General features: G+C 56.2%; 1 protein-coding gene across 1 annotated transcript in view; it reads left to right on the forward strand.

The window, feature by feature from the left end:
• The first annotated feature begins 5,538 nt into the window (after window positions 1–5,538).
• VSTM2L (V-set and transmembrane domain containing 2 like) overlaps window positions 5,539–21,970 on the forward strand; it is a 42,656-nt gene continuing 26,224 nt past the window's right edge. The window contains exon 1 of the mRNA XM_034787688.1: window positions 5,539–5,770. Within this exon, the coding sequence (XP_034643579.1) occupies window positions 5,680–5,770 (91 nt within the window). The 5' untranslated portion in view covers window positions 5,539–5,679. The remainder of the gene's footprint in view (window positions 5,771–21,970) is intronic.

Raw genomic sequence — 21,970 nt, forward strand, 5'->3', positions numbered from 1 at the left:
ATGCAAAGCATGTCTCATCTTTTGATCTCAAAGTGCTTTACAAAAGAGGTAAACATAATTATCCAGATTTTACAGATGGGGAAACTGAGGCACCGAGTGATGAAGTGGCTTTTCCAAGGGCACCCAGTAGGACCAGACCACATCTCCTGAGCCCCAGCCCATCGCTTTAGGCCCCACTGCCATGATTTAGTTAACTCTGCCATGTGCTTGTTACACACTGCTGGTTTCTTGTTCCAATTGTACTTGGCTAAAGGCATCCAATGCTCATGTCTCTGGCTGTAAAGGGCTTTTTGCCAGGCTTGGGGAGACGTTTTCCTCCATGTGCCACATTGCTCAGCTGGTTACTTGATTGTGGAGTATTCTCGCTGCCTCCTGAATCTTGGCCCCTGCAGGCCAGGCTTCCGCTTTCGCCAGACCCTGCCCTCCACCGCCGCATTTGGTGATCTGGCCAAGTGCAGCAAATGCTTCACTGAAGTGGGATTCTATTGAAATGATTTAAAAGTAGTGGGATTCCTGCACAAGGAGACTGATGCAAAGGAGATGCCCTCACTTTTCTACAGCCAAGGTCTCCCTTGAAGTGAGGAGGCAAGTGACTCCCAAGGTTTTGCCATAATCTGCTTAAAACTTTAAATCTCCCTAAACTTGCTCAGGCGGCTGCGAGGTTCCAAGAACCATCCACCGGGAACTCCTGCAGCTTTGCCTTTCATGCTGCTGCACTTTTGATGTTACAAAGCAAGAACCTTCTGAACTGCAGGCAGCTGTCTGAGCATCGTAAGAGACAAAACTACAAACTGGCCGGGATGATCAATTATTGCTCTTTATTCCTGCCCCCCACTCCCCAAATCCTAGAGGGAGTAATGAACCTGAGTAGAGATCAATGCCATCTGCTCTGTTCTTAGGGGAGATTTATTCTGACATGTGGAAAACATTGCAGAATGCAGAATTTTTTTAAACCTATTGATTTGTAATGTTGGTATTACGCTGTCAGTAGTTACACGGTCTATAGTCTAGCACTTTTTTTAGCCAGACCTCCAGGGACCCTGCCTTCCAGGGTGGTAATATGAAAAATACTCTTGCCACTTCTGTGGGAGAAATCCCGCTGAGTGAAGGGTGAAGAAATACTGTTGTATTTTCAAGTCCAATTTAAAGAATCTCTTTGAAGAGTGGGGGGAGGTGTCTGTCATCTCTCAGCAATACCTGACATAATCTGATTCTGACTGTTTATCTAGAGAGGAAATGTCATTTGGATTCCTGTGCAGTACACAGATACCATCAGAGGAGTGAAGACAGTAGGTGTGACTTAGAGAAGAAGCTTGGTATTTAGACGGGTGATCTGTGGCCTGCGGGTTCCTATTTGTGTTTTTGTTACCTTTTTAGAGCAGGTCGGCAGAAGTTATAGGGCATGCCCTCCGGGTGGGCCTGATTCTGATCTGTTCCACTGGTGGCATCTGGGAAAACTCCATTGATACCAGTGGAGTTATTCCTAGATGTACATGGATGTCACTGAGATCAGGATCAGGCCCATTGTGTTAAATCATTTCCTGAACATCTTTGAGAGCAAGAAGGTACCACGGTGGAAAGTGTCTCTTCTTACGCACATGGGCCTGGGATGGTACGTGAGCCAAGTCTGGCGGCCATGATTCAGACAGCACGCCCACTGCTACTGACAGGAGCCTTGCCTGAGTGAGGATTTCAGGATCGTGCCCTTGCTGTCCCCAGCACAATGACAATACGTTGCGATCATCGTTCTAAAACAGCCGGGCTGGAGCCAGTGCTGGCTGGGATCACGCGGGATCCCGGTGGCTAAAGAAACGGGTGGGTGAGCTATTGCCTAGTCTCTGTAAGAGTGTAATGCTGCCGACTTCGTTTATTTCACTATAAATAATGCATTTTCCAGTGTGGGGGAGGGAAAGTACATCCAAGGGCCTGTCTTCCTATAAAATACCATAATGAAATAATCAAAATAGGATTTACTTAGATTATGGCTGCTTGGTAATATACTGTAGATCGAGAATACTTCCAGCCTTGTATTCAAGCCTATTAAGCTTTTTGTTATGAAAAGGAACTTGCTGGAGTTGTGATTTGTGACACACTTTCAAACTTCCGTAAGAAATCCATTCTTACAAGACGCTGTGGGTGCTACCTGCAAACAGCTCCAGTAATGCAGTGTTTGAAATCGCACGTCCCCTCTCTCTGTGAGGGTATCGGTTTCTCTGTGTTACTGTATTAACTGTAATAGATTGAGCCATGTCACTTAACCAGAAAATCCGGGAGATAAAATAAGGTCGTCTAATTGGAAGAGTGTTCTCTCCCTCCCCTGCCACTGGAAAATAGAGGATGGGATTTATCTCAAACTTCCCAGAACGATTTCTCCTTCAGGCACAGCCCCACCATGGGAAACGTTAGACTCAGCGGAGGAAGGAGGTTAGCAGCGTGTGCACATGGGGTTTTGATGGAAATTTTGGTAACCTTAGCTCTGGTGGGTTAAGACTTGGTCCTGGCCCTTGCCTCGGTGTTGAGCATGCTGTGCGGGGAGTGGTGGACCATAAGGAGCCTTTTCCCCAGCAGAGTCAGATCTTGCTACAGTGCATTAGAAAGTGGAACGAGGTAGCAGGGCCCAGGTCCACCTGTTCAGGGTTCGAGACCGGAGCTCTTGTTCTCCTCGTGCATTAGTGGCTTGGTTCTCAACCTGTGGTCCGTGGGCTGCCAGAGGTCCGCAGACTACGTCTAAGGGGTCCATGACAGACTTAGTCTGCAAACTGACTGAACAGACTTCAACTATAGCTACAGACGATAGATTTCCAAAGGGAGACGCACCTCCCTGTGAGATTCCAAAGGGGTTTGCAAATGAAAAAAAGGTTGAGACCCAATGCACTAGTGCCTATATTTCCAGCAGCAGCAAATGCTGAGTTTGCAGACGGTGGCAGGGCCAGCAGAAGGCTCCCTAACAGTGGGGCGGGAGGGGCCACTGGTGCCTGAACATACGCCCTCCCCCCAGTCCCTGGCCCTGCCCTTGGACTGCCCCTTCCCCAGAAGCTGTGCTCCTGCACCACCTCTTCCCCCCCCAAGACCCTGCCCCCTGCTCCCCCCCCGGTCGCTCGCCCATATGGCTGGTAAAAAGTGGGAGGGCCATTGCCCCTTGGCCCTCCTGTTCCGGCACCGCTGGGTAGTGGTGCACGCGGAGCAACGTGCTCCCTGAATCCACGGAGTCCTGGCCGCAGGGTCTTGGGGAGAGAGGGACCGGAGCGACTTCTCTGCGTCTCCTGGCTGCAGCAAGCAGGGGAGGGTTTGGCTCCAACCCCCAGCGGCTGTTAGAAGGCCAAGGGAGAGAGTGGAGACAGGGTGAGTGCAGACCCCTGCCTGAGAGGGGACTAAACCCTCTGGCCAAGCTTCCATGGAATGGCTTCCTGAGGCCTATAATGCCGAGAGGGCCTTGGGTACCGTGATGCGAAGCAGCGTACAGAACGAGGCAGGTCTGATGCTCTTCATGGGATCAGCCAAAGCGTTCTCATTAGGACTGTCTGTGTGTTATACTGGGCAAAGACACATTTAACCTGAACACGCAGGGAACTTCCCCTCCCAAGGAGGTTTGTGTGACTCAAATTGGTTCATAGGAGAGCAGCACAAACCCCATTGCTTGGAACATGAAAATACATTAAAATATTCTAAACCCTTGAGTGTAAGTTAACAAGACCTGCTGATTTTAAAATGTAGTAACCGAGGGACGCATCGCACCCATGTACTTATTTGCTACACCAATACTGACTTGGACTCTTAATACAGGCCATGGGTGGCGTACCCGAGCCCACTTATCCACCGACGCTCTAAAAACTCCCGCCTCCCAATCTGGGTCTATGCTGGTTATGTGATATGTATGTATTTTGTGAGCCTTGTAACTGATACCTGTAATCCCTCATAACTCAAGCCTGACCCCAGATGTACCGCACCTTCCCTTTTAACTTGTGTATATTTAATTTTAAACATTAACTTTAATACATTTTTAAATCTGCTGTTTAAGATCCTCCGGAGATACTAGTAGAAGGGAAACAGTGGTGTTCTAGGACTACATCATCTGTTCCCTACACCCCCCAGTACTGAACAGAAATATTTATTGAACACATCTGCCTTTTCTCCATTATTATTGATCATTCTACCATTTGCATCTTGTAATGCACCAATATAATTGCTAGGATTCATTTTGTTCCTAAAATACTTTAATAATTCCTTATTTTCCTTAATGCTGTCCCCCTTTGCTTCCCATATCAATTTTCTACACTCCCTACCTTCTGATTTGTATTCATCTAGGCAAAACAATAAATAGAGGCCTCCAGTCCCTGCCTTGGTTTCTTCAACACTCTTGAGGTTTTTTGGGGATTTGGTCAGGGTCCCCTCAGGTTTCTAGCTCCCCTCTGCGAGACCTCACTCCTCCCGCTCAGGAGAAGCAAATCTCCTCTTTGCCCTGTACAGCCAGGTTCCTCCAGTTTGGACCCATACAGCAGTCAAAGGGTTCCCCCTCAGTCAGGGCTCATCTCTCTTCTTTCACTTCTCCAGTTCTGTTTTTACAGGCCTGCACTAACACCTCTTTCCATTCTTCCCTCTCCCCTAGAGAAGCTGCTACAGCCTCCCTTTGCTTGGGGAGGCCAGGGCCTAGGCGGTTGTTGCTGATCTTTACCACCTGGCCGGGAAGACGCAGACCCCCAGGCGCCAGACCCCGGGGGTGATGCAGGAGGGACACAGCGAAGGCAGCTACCCCATGAATATCACCCCGGCTCCAGAGCTGAACAGAGTTGGGTGACCAGATGTCCCGATTTCACAGGGACAGTCCCAGTATTTGGGGCTTTTTTCTTATATGGGCTCCTATTACCCCCCAACCCCACCCCCTGTCCCGATTGTTCACCCTTGCTGTCTGGTCACCCTGGACAAAGCCAGATTGTCCCAGTCCCTGGTCCTGCCCCGGCGCGATCGGGGCAGAGGCTGCGAGCTGCCCCTGGGCTGGGGTCCCGGGTACAGCCCGAGTGCCAGCGGGGTTAGCGCCCAGGATGTCACGCGTGGCCGGGGCCCTAGGGTGACCCCCGGTGGGGGCCCCGGGCTGTGCCAGGCTGTTGCGCCGCCGGTTCGCTCCCCCCCGGGCCGGCTCCGGGGCTGCCCGGCGCTGAAGTCGGGTCCCGAGAGGGGGCAGGCGGCGAGCCGGTGCCCGGCGCTGTCCATGGTGCTGAGCGCGGGGCAGGTCCGGGGGTGCCCGGGCCGCGCCCCAGGGAGACGCACAAGGGGCCCCATAGCGGGGGCAGCCCCGGGCCGGTGCACGGCGCAGCGCAGGGGCCCCGCACCCCCAGCGCCCCCCCAGGGCCAGCGCGGGGGGGCGATGCAGCCCCTGCCCGAGGGGGGGGTGTAAATCCGGACCCCCCCCCGGCCTTGGAGCCCCCCCCGCTGGGACCCGGCCCGGCCAATGAGACCCTGGGAAAAACTTTGATGCTAAATCAAGCGCTCGGATCCCTCCGCCGGCGGGGGGAGGCTCTGGGTGAGCCGCGGCACCGCCACCGAGCGCGGAGCCGTCCGCGGCAGGGAAGAGTCCCGCAGTCTCCGGCAGCAGCGCGGGAGCAGGCGGCACCGCGCCCCGGCGGCTCTGCGGAGGGGCCCGAGCCCATGTGAGCCGGGCGGGCGGGCGGAGCCCCGAGCACCATGGGGGCCCTGGGCCTGACCCTGGGGATTCTCCACTACCTGGGGCTCTACCTCCAGCTGGGCGCCCCGGCGCGGGCCCCCGCGGCCAACGGTGAGCCGGGGCAGGGACCGGGCAGGGACCGGGCAGGGGCAGGGACCGGGCAGATAATGGGCAGGGACCGGGCAGGGGGAGGGACCGGGCAGGGACCGGGCAGGGGCAGATACCGGGCAGATAATGGGCAGGGACCGGGCCGGGGCTGGGACCGGGCAGGGACCGGGCAGGGGCAGGGACCGGGCAGGGGCAGATACCGGGCAGATAATGGGCAGGGACCGGGCAGGGGGAGGGACCGGGTTCGGACCGGACAGGGGCAGATACCGGGCAGATAATGGGCAGGGACCGGGCAGGGCGGAGGCCAGGCGGGGGCAGCCTCCGGGGAGCAGCGCGGGGCTTTGGAAACTTCTCCCCCCGGGGCGGGGGGCGCTGAGTCCGGCCGGCTGGGCGAGCCGGGGCTCGCGGGGCTACGAAGCGAGCTCGGGGCGCAGCCAGCCGTGTGCGGGGGGCGGCCGGAGGTGCCGCTCCTCGCTGCGTGCCCAGCACCCGGCTCCTGCCGCCCGCCCCGGGCAGAGCCCCCCGCAGCCGGTCCGTGGCGGAGCGAGCGGAGCTGGTCCGCCTGTCCCGGGCTGAGCGCGGAGCTCGCTGGGCAGGGACCGGGGTCGCGGAGGGGGTTGCTGCCCGCGGGGGCAGGCTGAGCTCCTGGGCAGTAAGTTTGGGTGCGCGCCCCCAGCCCCGCTGCGTGGGTCGGGAGCAGCCGAGCGCACCCGGAGCCTGGAGAAACCCGGGTCCGGGGCCCGCGGGCGCAGGAGCTCGCGGGGACCCTGATCTGCCAGGAGTTAGCGAGGAAAAGTTAGTGACCCTTCTCCGGGGCTGGCTGCTGCCGAGGGGTTGGGGTGGGGCGGGGGCCAAAGAGGCCATTTCCGATTGCATCGTCTTATCAATGTAGCCTCGGCCACCCGGCACCGTGTGTGGACCATGGTCTGGAGACACTGCAATCCCCCTGCCCGCTCCCCTTCCTTCCTCGCCCCAGTCCAAAGCCTCGGCCACCCGGCACCGGGTGTGTACCAGGGTCTGGAGCCACTGCAATCCCCCTGCCCGCTCCCCTTCCTCCCTCGCCCCAGTCCAAAGCCGCCTGGGTTGCTTCATCTTGATTCCCGGAAATCCTACCTCCCCTGGCCTGGTGCCAGGCGCTGGATCTGGCTGGAACAGGGGAGAACCCTTCTTGTGACCAGCTTCACACATTTATTGTCTGGTTTCCATGAGAACTTCCCAAGCAGCTCCCCCAGGACCGCATCCCTCACTGGAGGAGGAGGAAAGGACACACTGGCTTCTGGTTTCTCCTGTCCCTGCTGGAGCCAGGGAGCTGGATGTATCTTACATCCCTCACCCCTCACTGGGGAAAGCCACAACTCCGGCCATGTCAGGTGATGGTAGCCTGGTCTATAGTTATGGGAGCCTCCGTCAGAACAGGGACCCCATTGTGCTGGGGGCTCAGCAAACCACAGAGCAAAGCTGGTCCCTGCCCTGAGGCGCTTCCAGTCGATTTAAGAGCCATGTACCGTGACTGCCTGGCGCTCAGAATGCGTCGTGCTGCGCGGTGTAACGTTGCCGTGCCCTGCAGTCTGTAACAGGGATGAACAGCAGGAGTAATCTCTCATTTGTGCTAGGGCCTGGGAAACCAGGAGCATTTCCTGACCTTCCTCGGGTGCTGTGGGAAAGGGGTGCTAGAGACAGAGATCTGCCTCCATTACCTCCCACAGCAATAGACAACTAAGCACTGAAATGGTTGCTGTAAAGAAAAAAGATCTGAGTGGGTGAGTGCTTTTAGGAGCCTCCTTCCAGGGCTTTGTACCATGGGCAGTTCCGCAGCAACTCACTTAATCACAACAGAAACCTTTATTAAGGACCCTGAAAGGCAGTGAATAAGTGGGTCATGTATAATAAGCCATTTGTGTTCAGCAGGTGAATACCAATTTGATAAAAGCTGTGTGTGCTGCAAGCCTGGATAAATTGCTGTTTAGCAGATTGGAGATTGATCATTTCATTAGTCACTGGTACACCTTTCCCCAAGCAGCGGGAGAGGAGGGGAGAACAGAGCCCTGGAAGCCTCCCTGGAGTGAACAAGTGATCCTGCAGGGCAGGGCTGGAACCAGGCATCAAGAAATTCAGGGGGCACGTCAAACTGGTTACTTCAGAAAACGACCCCCCCGGTGTGCTTCGTCCTAATTCCAGGCCCGGTCCTCCACGTGCCTGTTGACTTTGGTGGGTGCAAACCGGGGTCGTGTAACCTCTTGGATTGAGAGGAATGGCTTCCGAGAAGCGCACCCGCCTCTGACCTAAGTGGAAGCACAAGAGGCTTTTGGAGGCGGGACCAGCAGCCTGGGTGCCCCTGTCTGCAGCTGAGAGTTTGAACCAGAACATGTGCTCTAGGGGATGCGATATTTTAATCCTGTCCCCAAAGGCATCAGCTGGGCGTTGGAATGAAAATGCGCCATACGCTCACCAGGCTTCCGAGAGGTTTGTTCTGAATGGTTTGTGACTGCAGCTCCTAGGTGTTACGGTAATACACACAATACGTCTTCCTTTGCGGGGGTATGTGGGGACCTTAGACCCCCCCATCCCTCCTCCTCTGCGTTGCAAGCCTGAGCAATGTGATCCCAGCCCACCTGGCTGAAAGAGGCTGTTCTGACCGAACTCCCTCCCCGCGCGCTCACCACAAAGGGTTTGCGTTGAGCTAGTTGTGTCTGTTTTTGTGCGGAAGCCGCCCTGGCCCCCCCAGCAGGGAGCCGCTACTGCATTGTACGTCCCTGTCACTCCTCCACAAACAGCGCTGCCTCGCTCTTCCTCGGGCTACTTCCTTCAATTATTCATGCCCCCCATTGCAGACAGCGTGCGCACGCTGGGCTGGTGCCATTGGTTTTCAAATGTGGGTTATTCTCAGTCTGTCTGTGTGCACGGAGCCGGGAAGGAAAAGAGCCAGTTGTAAACAGCGTGCATTCCAGAGCAGGAGAATCCAGCCTTCTTCTTTGCATCAGTGTCTTACATCAATGAGCCAGTTAGTTTAATGGCTGAAGGATTAAGGGAGCTGTGCCCTGATTCCCCACGGTGCTGCCCTTCTCCTTTGTCGCACACACCAATGATTATTCTAGCAATTACTTTCAGAAACACTCTGCATTCTTCGGGATTTTTTTTCAAGCTTCCTGGTGGGAATTCTCCATCCGATGTGTTTTTCCTGCTGCTTCTCGTGCAGTCGTTCAAGACAATTACTTCTGACATCCCTTCCTCATCAAATGTCTGTGCTTACCTTTCCCTGGAAGAAGGCTGACATATGATGGGCAAGACAGTGGGAATTATCACTTTAGGACAATGACAGCTAATTGGCATTTAAAAATTCTCCATGAACCAGGCAGCAAATCAACTAGCGCAATGGGCCCCTTTCCCAAGAGTCTGGGAATCACGAGGCAGACAGGGCTGGGACCTTGATTTAACCAGGAGCTGGAAACTCCCTCCTTCCTTCTGCGTTGTCTCGGTCGTGCTCCTCTTTCAGGTTGGTGTGATTTGGGTGGTGACTGGGACAGGCGGCTCGGCTCCCTCGCTCTGGCCTAGTCCAGGTTCTCTCTGTTCACATCCCGGGGGCGGGGGGGGGGGACTTTTGCTGCTGCTGTTTGGTGCAGCCTCTCCCTGAGCCTGGATAATGTGCATCTTTCCAAACCCAGACCACAGCCACCTCCTCTGGCTTGAATTTGGCCTTAACCCGAGTTCTAGTTTTGATCTTCCCCTCCCATTCCCAGCAGCCCTTGGGTAATGCTCTGTGCTGGGCGGAGGTTGTGATAATGCTCCTTGGTCATTGGACTCGCTGGGGCAGAATAGACCAGGCCAGTGGTTTCTGGTCCTTCCGTTCACGCTGACTTAGTCCTGGTCCTTCCTGGACAGGCACATGCCCCCTCAGCCAGCTGGCGTAGGATGGCGCATGTTGTTTCCTTTCCCATCACCCGACTTCTTGGAGCGCCCTAGTGACACTGACCGTGGCCAGCTCCCAGGGGCAGAACCAGAGGAGCCAAGAGCAGCGCTCTCTGAAGTGGCTGTTGATATTTGGTGCCTTGTTTATTTTGGGTGCCCAGCTTGAGATGACGTGGCCCCGGCTTTCTTCCCCCGCCGCTCCCCTGGGAATAATGTGGAGCCGCAGGTGCCCAACCGCCATGAAAACCAGGCCATGGTGTCTCCAGCTGAGTTTCCAAATCAGAGGCAGCTGCTGGTGCTTTGGCTGAAGGAGTCTTGCCAGGGGCCCCTCGAGAGTCACTGGCAGAGTTTTTGGAACAGTCCCAGGAGTCCTGGTGCCCCGTTTTCTACTCTAACTGCTTCTCCTCTGTTCTCTCTGGAAGCGAACGGTGGGAGAGACGGGAGTGTGACCCCGAACTAGTTCACATTCAGGCTGCTGGGTGTCTCTTCCCTTGAAGTGTCACCTCTTGGGAGGGGCCTGAAACGGGGGATAGGGACGATTTCTGCCATGCATTCCTTCCCTTGCAACGGTGAAGCCTCCCATGGGGACAAGAGGCCTTTTCCTCTGTGTGGGTAGCAACCCAGCCAGCAGCCGTGAACTGTTAGAAATACACACCGGATCGGGGTAATTCCAGCTCCCTGGCAAGGTGAGCTCTGGCCCTGGTCAAAATCCCCACGTTCGTTGCATTTTTTTGGTTTTTGTTTTGTATGGTACATATCACAAGCTCCTCTCCTTGCTGTAGTCAGTGGGAGTTTTGCCATTGACTGTGATGGAGCAGGATTTGGCCCTATGTTAGTAAGGCATTTGGGGATCTTTCTGGGTGAAAGGTGTGCTCCACAGCTGAGCTTTTGTGTTTTTCTCTGGGGGCTTAGTGCTGATTTCCAGATTTGCAGTGTGTGTGTGTGTGTTTGTGTAGCCTTGCACATCATGCTATTAATGAAGCGAGTGACTTACAGATCACTGAGCAAGGACTTCTGCGCAGGGACAAAGGAGAAAGATACCTTCTGTTTAAGTGTCTGTATCTGGTTGCTTTCGGAGCTGAATCCCCTTTGCCACTCTCCCCGCTATCGGTGCCCCCTCTGTTCACGCTGTGACATAGGAAGTCATAGTGCTGTGTTCGTGCCTCAGGCTTTGGTGCTGGGATGCATTCTTGATGACCCAGCGTCAGCGTTCCCCGGGAGCAGGCTCATTAAAAACAGATTCATTCCGAGATTCTCAGGCCAGACAGCACCACTGTCATAATCTAGTCTGACCTGCACAAGGCAGGCCAGAGAACCTCGCCCAGACCATTTAGGAGAGAGCATGGCACGGCATGCTGAGTGTATGTGGAGAAACAGCCGTAGTTCAGATACCCTGGGTGCATTCTGGCATCAGAACGGCCCTCAGCCCCGACCCCACTTCCATCCCTTGCTCCATGGAGAGAGGCATGAAGCAGGAGCGAGCAGCGTCTGCCCAGGCTAGAGGGTTAATTGAAATTTACAGCAGAAATGTGCTATACCCGCCTCTGCACACGCACACGCCTGCCTAGGCACCCTGGCTCTTCCCTGTGCTCATTCCTGCCCCAGGTTTGATGACGCCCAGCCCGTGAGGTGTCTGCCCATAGGCAGCGGAGGCCATCTCTACCCAGAGCTAAGGGAGTCCAAGGACTGGTTACCATGGCAGAGCTATAGGACAGAAAGGCCTGTGGCGTGTGGCGCACTGTGTGCTGTATTTACTCCGGGGTTCACAAACACAGCGCTGGGCGTGTTGGCTGTGGAATCCGTCCTGCTCCTAAGGAAGTCAAGGGAGTTTTGCCATCAGCATTAATGGGAGTAGGAGCAGGGGCTGAGTGATGAGTGGCGTCCCCTGCTCCGACCACACTGGGGCTGCAGGTAAGCCCAGCCCGTCAGAGTCAGGGGAGTGGCAGCGACAAACTCACTCGTTGGATTCCCACTGTCAGAGTTTGGTATGTGCCCAGTAGCTCCAGGGGTACTTTGAAGAATATCCAGTGTGGGGGGGGGGGGGGGGGGGGGGGGGTGTGGGGGGGGGGTGCTGAACCTGAGCCGTGTAATAATGAATTTATCCTGCACCTTTGAGCACCTGGCCTCGGCTTGCTGATGCTCCCCCGAGCTGCCGGCTAATGGCTCCAGCCCAGGAGAAGCTGCAAATCACCAGTTTAAAAAAAAATAAATCCAGCTGCCAGACAGATGTTTCCTCCTCCCTCCAAACATGGCGATTCTCCCCCAGAATTACCCAGGTTATGGGGCAAGATACAGGCCTGGGCCCCTGGGCATGAGATTGTCCCAGCTTTAGATTGAGAAGCTCATGCATTATCGGGAGCGTAGGGCTGGGGGCTGGGATTGTGGTGCATCATGGGTAATGGGAGCTCCCTCTATCTCCTTCCGTCAGTGGAGACGCACTATACAGCTGGCCTCATGGCAAGGGAGGTGCCAGGTGGAGGGCTGTAAAAGAATCCCCGTGGGAGATGTTTGTGTAAGAGGCTTTCTGCAATGGAGGGTGCCGCCGCCGGGGGGGTGGGGGGTGGCTTTCTGGGCACTCATGCAGTGAGTGCAGAGCTCTCGGCTGTGCCACTGGCCAGTGATGCTGCCACCCCAAACTCGCTGCGAACCCTTTGTCCCAGCCCTCGCCGGCAGGCTGGCGGGGGGGGGGCGGGATTTGCATGTGTGTGATAGGTGAATATCTATAATACACAGAGTACACTCTTCTCTATCCCCAGGCATTTCAGTGTCTGTGTGTTTGGGGGGATAGGGGTTGCTTGAGGGGGATTTGGGGTGGTTCATTTACAATACAAGCGCTACAATGGGAGGCATGTCGAGAGCTGGTGCGTGACTGCCTGTAAATCACCATCTATGAAATATCCCATCAGGCTGTCAGGAGGTGAGTGGGAGAAGAAAGCTCCACTGGGTCTGCAGAACTAGCTGTTCGCTTGCGGTGGTTTAAACCCCAGCCCCCCCCTACGATGGCACAAACCTCACGAGCCGGGTGGGTGCCAGGCGTCGGCTCCAGGTCTCTGGTGAGAAGCGTGGCACGTCGTGAGTGACACAGCTGTGCGGCCCAGGCAGGAGTGCAGCTGCTGCGAGGTAGGGTTGTGTCTCGCGCGATGGAGTGTGCGGTGAATCAGGATTGGGTCAGGTGTTTCCAGCGCAGCAGCAGCTGATTGGGCCAGGCAGAGCTGACGGCCGAGGGGAAGAGCAATGAGTTTTCTACACGGGGTAAGGGCTTGTCTACGGACTGAGCAGTGTGGGGAGAAATCCCCCGTTGGGAGCTTGGGGATGGCCCTGGAGGGAGCTCATGGCTCCGTGCCAGGGAGAGCAGACCCCAGGAGCAGGTTCTCCGGTGAGACACCCACGGCTCTCCATGGCGCAGTCTGGCCCCAGCAACCTCCCTCCCCAACTCGCGTTCTGTCTCCTTCCCAGCACGCCGGGCTGAGAGCGGCAAAGGCTGGGGAGCTCAGTGGCACAGGTTGGAAGTGATCTGCACTGGGGTGGGGGAGAGGAGAAATGTGACCAGCCAGGACGTGGAACAGATGGTGAAGTCAGAGGAGCTAGTGGCTGTGGTTAGGTTTAATTAGACGGGCCTTGGCAGTTCCCGCAGGCTGCTCATGTGGTGGTACTGGGTGTTTGTGCGAGTAATGTGTAAACGCGCACACATGTGCGTGCACACACTGCTGCGGAAGCCAGAGGCAAAGCCCCTGACCCCTCTCTGCAGAGGAGCCACTAGAGGGAAGCTCTGGCGCTCCTGCGTGTGAGGGACGCGAGCTTCTCCCCAGGCCCGGGCATGGCCCAGAGGGGCGAAGGGGCTGAATTTCGAGGTGATGGCATCACGCCTTGGCTGGCCATGAGGCAGGGCCGGGGGGGGTTTCCCAGGACTAACGGGAAGGTGTAAATTAAACCAGGTGCCTTCCACGTGTAGATCCCAGGCAGACATTTCCCAAAGGGCTGAAGGGGCGGAGCAGCCTAAACCCCACTGATTTCCGGGAGACCCAGCCCCCCGAGTGCCCAAGTCACTTTCCAAACCGGGACGCAGGCTCCCGACTCTCTAGGCCGGGTGGGCGATTTTACCCTATGCGCTTGCTCAGCCACAGCCGCGTGAACTGCCTCCCGAGCACGCCCGGCGTGGGCTGGCTCTCACGGAGCATTGCGGTGGGACCTGGCCCTAACTCTGCCCTCGTTTACCCCTCTGCCACCCCAGCAGCCGCAGAGCATGGCCACTCTGGGACGCAGGCCCCAGGGAAGTTGGGGCCGGGTGGGAGCAGTGGTCACTGAGCTATTGATGGGCCAGCACCTGGTCAATGGTACCTCCAAGCCACGGCAGGCTTCCTGGGTCCGTGCGCATGGCCCTTGGCGGTGTTGGCTGGGAGGTATAATTAAATCGCGGCATCCCCGCTGTCGCTAAGGAGCTTTGCTTCCTAACCCCGGCCGGGAGGAGGGTCAGCCATTGTGGGACCGAGCTCTTTGCTCCTGGCTAGTGTGACATGGCCGCGGAGCCCGGGGGGGCGGGGGGGAATAGCTCAGTGTACGAGTGAGACTGAGCTGGCAATTAGTTCTATGAGCACCTTGACTCACTGAACCATAATAAACCATGAATTATGACAAGGAGTTCTGTGAAAGGAAAGAATAAGCCGCACTCAATCACAGCCCAGCACATAATGACAGAGATCAGCGGTACAGAATGTACCGAGAAATTAGAGAACTACTGATACAAAGTCCTGCTCCACCTTTCTTTGTGTCTCCCCGCTCTTCCTCTCCCTTCCTGGGATTAGCCTGCCTCCCTCGCTCCCTCCCCTTCCTTTTCAGATACCTTTCCTGCCTCTGCACCTCCAGCGCTGTCCACACGTGATTCCTTCCTGGTCCCTGCTAGTGAAACGCTCAAGGATGTCAGCCTTGAACCTTCTCTCTGAGTGGCCCAGGTCCCTGCCTGGTGCTTTTCCCTACAGACCCATCAGTGGCACGGCCTGTGCTGCTGGAGTCCAAGGCCTGTTCCTTTCATTCGAGCCCCCTGTTGTTAGGGCGGGTGGCAGGTGCTCTGGGCCGCATGTTGCCATCAGCCGCCGGAGCAGCTTTGATCATCCCAGCAATTCCCCAGCTCCGTGGCTGGTTGTAAGTTCTCAGTGCAAGTGGAAGCGGACGGCGCTCAGAGGGTTTAGTGTCAGACGCCGCGTTGTCGTTATTTAGCTTGCAAGGAGCCCGTCTCGGGAGTCTTTTTCTTCTCCAAATTCCCATTGACTCCAGGAGGGGCAGGATTTCACCCCGGATGTTCACAAGCGCTGAGCACCTGCAGCTCCATGTCCACCTGTACGACTTGCAGGGACTCAGCACCTCTGGGCAGTGACCCTGAGCCTGGCGGCTTGGGGCGTTTCAGAAAACAGCGCACTGAAAACCACCCGGATCTGTGTAAAAAACCCAGTTCCCTCTACAACCATCACGCTTCCTCGGGGTGGAGCCAAGTCACCATGATGCTGGTCTGTCCAGGAGACGGTTTCCATTGCAAACTGGATCAGCTCCAGAGGAGACGCTTTTGGCCCATGTAGATGTAGCAAGATGCCTGTGATTGACTGGAGTTAATAATGGTTCATCGGGGTAAATAATTCACAGGCAAGCTGGAGTTTTAACTAAGTCATTAATATGCCTTTTGCAAATGTCCAATACATCTTTAGCTGCCCTTCAATACGTGTGTCCACAAATATTAACCTGTGTCTGTGCCAGTTGGTCTGAGCTACAGCGTTCAGAACATATCTTCAGAGGAGACACTGCCGAGCATCAGCTGTGCATGCATCCCCAGCCGGGGCCCAGACTTGAGAGGGGGCCAGATCCACTGTTGTCTTTTCCCCTACCAAACAACATGATTTCGTTGAACCCAAAACAGGGTCGGGTTCGACGTCTCTCCCGACTCGAAACATTACTGGGGGGAAAACTTTGGAACTGTTGAATTGTTGTTTTTTGAGTCAAAACAGTTTTTGGTTTTGAAATTTTAGTAAATTTAGACAAATGTTAACAAAAGAGAAGGTCCAAATCAAAACTCATCACTTCAAATGGCCCAAAGGGAATTTCGATTCATTCATTTATTTATTGGAATTCTTGCTTTGTGAAAATGTTCAAGATTTTAACTTTTCATCCCAATTCGGACCAGGACAATGTTTCACTATCTTGAAAACGTTTGTGGAATGGGAAACCCGTTTTCCACCCGCGCTGTGGGTGGGGTGGACACAGAGCTGCTGCCAAGCAACTCCCAGGCACATTGGGGCCGGAGCTGACCCTGAGAACTGCGAAGCCTCTAGCAGCTTCCTGATGCCCTCACTCCCACGCTGAGCAAAGCTGGGCCCAGAGACAATCCAGCCTTTGTCTCCGGAGTCCGCTCAGTCCTGGGCTCTCTGGGAAGGCTGCTGCTAAGGACACCAGTTGTGTGGAAGGATTTTGTGCTGTAAAACCGGAGAAGCGCTCAGCTACCATCGGGATGGGCACAGGCTAAGCGATGGGCACACACTGGACTCATGGTGCGCAGGCCAGCATGCTGCTGTCTGATGTCGCAGGTTGAAGCCGAGCCCTGAGAATGGAAAGATCTCCAGCGGGAGGCCCCTGCTCTCCCATGGCAGGGTCTGAGGAGCTCAGGCTAATGTGGAGGGGATTCCAGTGAAGGGCACAGGTGGGGCAGGGCCGTGGGTGGCTTCTGAGGACAGTACCACTCCCCACAAAGCTTGTTCTCAGGACTACAGACAAAGCCAGTCGATTGCTCCGGGCACTAGTGAGCCTGTGTGTGTCGCTGAGCACTGGGTCCTCTGCTCTCCCCCCATTAGAAACAAACAGATTGCGCCGGCCGCGTGCTTCTCTGTCCGAGCCGCACTGGCCACCGGCTGCCTGGGGCTGGGAGTTGATCTCGGCAACAAGGATGGCTGCTCCTGCCCCAGGCTCCGGGGAGGGAAGGGGCAGAGGAGACAGTGAACTGGATTTGTTTTCAGCTCAGCACACTGAATCTCTGCCCCCAATTGATCTGTTGCAAATGCCCAGTGGACAGTAAGCAGAGGGGAACCTGTGGCTGCTCCGAGCCGGTTCCAGCCAGGCGGGAACACCTTGATCGAGAGAGTTTTTCTCTAGACCTGGGCCTGGCTGTGGGGTTTATTGTTAGGGTGAAAAGAGGCCAGAGCAGCAGAGCGGTGTCTGCACAGTGGTGAGGTTGGTGATTTCAGGCATTGCCGGGGCTCACCCGTCTCTTGGATCATCCCCTCTCCGCAGACGCTGGTGGACTCCAGTTATCGCTGGTTAAACCCACCTGTGTTGGATGAAATCAGTCGCCCGGATGCGCAGCAGCTCTGCCTGTCTGCTGCTGACGTCCTGCACAGTTCTACCTGAATTCCCTCCCGTGCCCCTCTCCTGCACGCGCCGCTCCCTCCGCCCTGCTGCTGTGCTTGGCTTTTCTTCGGCACCATCCTCCCTCTGCTCTGGAGTTGTGAGCCTCTCGCTTCCTGGGTTCACGCCCCGGCTTCCCTGCTCCCTTTGCTTGGAGTGCTGCAGACTTGGCCCCTGGATGGGTTAGTATTAGGGCCGGGTCGATAGATTCCCCCCCTCCCTGGGCCTGCTTGCAGGACCCCTGTGAGTAGGAGGTCCCCCAATAAGAATCTCCTCCCCCCTCCCCCCGAGCCTGTCCAGTTGTAGGGTATGAAATCCCACCGGGGAAGATGCTCAATGGGCACAATCCTGCAAGTGCCAGAGTGGTTCCCCCCCTTACGTCTCCCGAGGTTTGTAATTCGCCTGCTGTCTCCCTCGATATCCCTGCAGCAGCTGAGAATGCGTCCCAGACACTGCCTTGCCGCTCCTTGCACGAGGAAGGGGGGGGGGGGGGGGGCTGGGAGTCCCTGGCTCTTACCCACTCGCCCCCAGGCAGGGGGGTTTGTATCTTTCTGGTTGGGTCCATTAGCGATAAAAGTCCATCTGTGAGGCTTGTTTACAAGTCTGTGGAACAAACCTCCCACCCTTGCCCTCTCCAAGTATCGCTCCGTCCCCCTTTCGTCTCTGAGCTCGCTGACGCTGCTGTTCACTGGCGCTGTCTGGAGTTACCCTCCGGCCTGGTTTCCGCCCCTCGCACTGCACTGGGGCTGCTCTCCTCAGAGTCCTTTTTCTAGCCAAATGGCAGAGCCAGGGCTCGACCCGTAGCCCCGCCGGTCAGCTGCCTTCGATGCCGTTGGCCAGGCTCTTCTTGCAATCTGGTGTTCTTCTGGCTTCCCTGGCTCTGTCCTCTCTCTAATCACTCCTTCAGCAGATCCTCCTCTTCCCTCTCCAGCTGTCTGTGGGGCTCCACAGGGCTCGGTCTTCGGACCTCTCCTCGTCTCCCTCTGCACCTTCTCTCTGGGGATCTCATCCACAAACACAAATTCAGCGACCACCTCTCCGCGGATGCTCCATAGACCTACCTCTGTACTCCAGCCCTGTCACCTTCTGACCCTCTAAACCAGAGCTCCCAATCTTCCCCCGCAAAGCCCTGCCTGCTACCTCCTTTCTCCACTGTCCTGCCTGTCACTCAGACCTCTCGCTAGGGCGACAGGCTATGTCTAAGCCTTGCCAGCTCTTCCTGCGTACCGGCTCCATCCCGCCACACAGTTACATGCTCTCCTCATCTTGCGTCGCAATTACTGGGCTATGTTTCTCTCTGGCCTTGACACGTGGTCTTGCCCTGCTCGTCTCCTTTCAGAATACGGCTGCAAAGATCACATTCCTCAACCCTCACCCCTCTCTCTGCATCCCTCCACTGGTCCCCTCTCTACTGCATCAAACATAAGCTGCCTGACTTCGCTTTCAAGGCCCTTCACAGTCAGTCCCCCTTCTCCCTGTCATCTCTCACTTGCTCCCGTGGCATCAGTGCCCATTTGGGATTGGCCCGGGGCACCAGCCTCCATTGCTGGTTACATTTTGAAACAAGCAGGCTCCTGTTTTCTGCCTTGCTGCCCCTCCCGCCTGGGGAGAGCTCCCTAAACATCTGCAAAGCTAACGCTTTCGCCTCCCGAAAATTCTCCTTTGCCGTGATGCCACTGCTGGGCGGGGCCTGCTGCCTGTCACTCTGAGCCCTGTTGTCTCATGGCTGCAGCCAGGCCAAAGGAGGAGCCCGAGGAAGCAATCTGGTGTCTCCTGACAGACTGAGATTGGCATCTCTCTGGGGCAGGGACTGCCCTTTTGGGCTGTCTGTTCGGCACGTGGCACAGTCAGCTCCTGGTCCAGCAAACGAGTAACTAATAATACAGATGCTGTGTGATGGGCTACGCTCGCTGCTGACTTTACAGCATTTCCATTAGCCAGGTGTGTTGAAAGCACCTCGGGGCCTTTCACAGCCGATTTTCAGCTCTTTCGAGTGAATCTCTGTTGAAGGGAACGTGAACCCTAAAACTGAGCAATGGCCCACAACTCCCCCCCCCCCCACGCTCATTCTGAAAGCGTGAGACTTGCTTTCGTGTCCCAGCCAACAGAAGAGAATTCCACATCTACCCCACCAGACAACGGTGCTCCCCCTTTTCAATACTGTCCTCCTCCCGTCCAACGGGGATCCAGCCAGGGCCCCCCTCGCTGGTAGCAATGTGAGAAGGCAGCCGGCTCAGAACCCCTGCCATCATAGTCCTCACCCAGCAGGGTCTCTAGGAATCTGCTGGAGATGGAGGAACTGTATCTTCTGAGGTGCCACCTCTGCAAAATGGTATCCAGGGAAGGAGGCTACACCTTGCTGTATTTTTCTGAGTAGCTAGGGCGTCTAGGCACCAGATGGGAGGTTAATTTGTGAAATGTGAAGCTTCCAGGCGGGTTGTTAATGATGAGAAGGAATGTTATTTAATGCATGAAAAACTTCTAGGCCCAGATTGTTAGGAAAGGACACACGCGGCTGTGGCAAATGCAGGCACCGTGAGCTGCTGGGTGTTCATTTGCACAAGCACTTACTGCAGTTGCGACTAGAGCTGTACGACTTTTGTTCTGTGAATAGTAAATTCACTGAAAAATGTGCTTTCAGGGCACTGAAACTTGGTGCATTCAGGCAGAATTGGGTGAATACTTTTGGTTGAAAAAAACCTGAAGACCAGAGGTTGGAATTGTGGCTTTGATTTGCCGTTCCTGGCATTTTATTCCCCTGAGAATTTTTTTTTTCATGTTATGGTGGCGGGAAATTCAGCGTTGGTTTGAACCGAACAAATCTTTGGGTTTTCAGTTTGTCACCCAGCTGAAACCAACCTGGCTCCGCAATAATTGTACCAACCGCATCCACCCTGCCAGGGCTACGTGGCTGTTGGGGGAGGGGTTCCCGCTGGCCTCTTGTGGCTGATAATGGCCACTTGGAAAAGTCCTTTGCCGTCTAGGTAGCTCCCGTCGTAGCCTGGCTTCTGTTAGTTCCTCTGCCGCCCGCCCCGGAGCAGTTTGCGTTCTGTTTCAGTTTCTCCTGCCTTTCGCGTCGAGCATGGCTCCAGGGTGCAGGGGACTGACATGAATTCGAGCGTAGGCTGCACGCGACTTACAGGCTTGAACCTGCAAATTAGGGCCTCAAACTTGGTGGCAAGATCGTCCCTCGCCCAGCTGGGAGCTGCGTGTGAGCGCTGGTTTGGTCTGCGCGCGTGGGGCTGTCAATGGCGGCAGGCCAATGTCACACGCTTATTGCCTCCTGCAATGACCGAGAGGCTCCTTTGTAGAGCTTAGCATTGTCTTCACCGCCTGGACTAAAAACCGAGACCAACAAACTCCTCTCTGACCGACCGACCGGGCAGGGGAAGTGCCTGGAACAACAATTGGGTGACGGTACTTTCAGGAGAATTTCGCTCTGCCGTTTCTCCAGGGTATCCCACCGGTGGGAGGGGACAAGAGGTGAAATGCAGGTACGGCACTTCAGGAAGCTGCAAACCTGCCCTTTCCCCGGGCTGCAGTTATGCTGTGTGAGGAAAAGGAGTGAGCCGAAAACCAGTGCTGAGAGAGAATGTGCCGGAGAGCGGCCCTTGGCATTGCTGGCCTTAACGAGCTCTGCTAATGAACCTTGAGATATTTTAGCCTCTTGGGGTGATTAGAGCCCTTGGAATCTGTGTGTGTTGGCATATAGCGAGGAGCCGCTGCCACGGGCCGGAGTGCCAGGCCACGAGAGGCCCCGTTTGGTTCCTGCAGGAGAGACAATTACCGGGCACCAGCGCACGTTCGTGATTCACTTTCCGTCCGCTCCTGGCCGGGAGAGCAGCTATGTGACGATGGCAAAGCTCTTTCGTTATGAAACTGTCCTGCCCTGGGCTGCTTCACCCTGCGCTTTGTCAGCTTGGCACAGGCTGGGCGCAAGCGTCGCCCGAGCCATTGCGACAAGCCGGGGAGCCCGTGGCTGGTGCCCCAGCTGGTCCCGCGGGGATCTCATTATCTCCAGAGGATGCTCTGTTATGCTGCCTGCCGTGGGCGCGGGGCATAGCTGTCACATAGGAGGCGGCGTGGGCACTGGAAGCTGTCTGTGCTCCGGTAACCCCGTAATCAAAATATTGGGTCCCAGGTCTGCACACGTCTGGCAGCCCCAGGGGCTGCTTCTGCTGATTGTTTAGGTGGAATAGGGAGGAGAAGAGCTCTGCCCACTCCCACGTGTGCCCGGCGCGTCGCGGAGCACAGGGCAGGCTCTGAGCTGTCACCCGCCTGCATCCCGGGAGCAGCTCCATGTTTACTCCTGTGCAGCTAAGAGCAGAATGGGGCCCACTGCTGCTGTGAGCTGGGTCCCTGGCCCAGGTCTGGTCCCGTTAAGGAACATGGCAAATCTCCTGCTGATGTCAGAGGGAGCAAGAACCAGCCCTAAGGGAGAGGGACGGGGAGGAGCAGGCAGTGTCGCTGTCCAGCGAGGTCCCACTCCCCCCACACAATGGATTCAGGGCCGTTTCTGGAAGGCCGAGAGGCTGGCCTGGTCTCTGTGTCCCTCCCGCTCCCCCTTGAGCCCTCAACAAGGGAGAGCTGGTGTCAGGTCCTTGTGCTCACCTGGAGTCCCATCTAGCTGAGAGGCGAACCTGGCCTGGATTTCGGATCGCCCCAGGAGCAGACTGGGGGGCAACCCCAGCAGGGAGAAGTGTGGCTGAACACCTCCCAGGAAAGTGCTGGGCGGTCGGGCGCTCCTTCCCTGTCTCCCCGGGGTGTCTCATTCTGCGTTCGCTGCCAGGAGCGCCCGGCTGCGCTGAGCGACCCCGGTGGGTTGGTCTGTGCTGCCCTCCCCTGCCGGGACTTGGGCTCCGCGGCGGGGGGGGAGAGAGCGAGGCGACCGGTATATCTCAGGTTATGACAGCA

This window comes from Trachemys scripta, chromosome 12, assembly GCF_013100865.1.
Source record: "Trachemys scripta elegans isolate TJP31775 chromosome 12, CAS_Tse_1.0, whole genome shotgun sequence".
NCBI classification, from domain to species: domain Eukaryota; kingdom Metazoa; phylum Chordata; order Testudines; family Emydidae; genus Trachemys; species Trachemys scripta.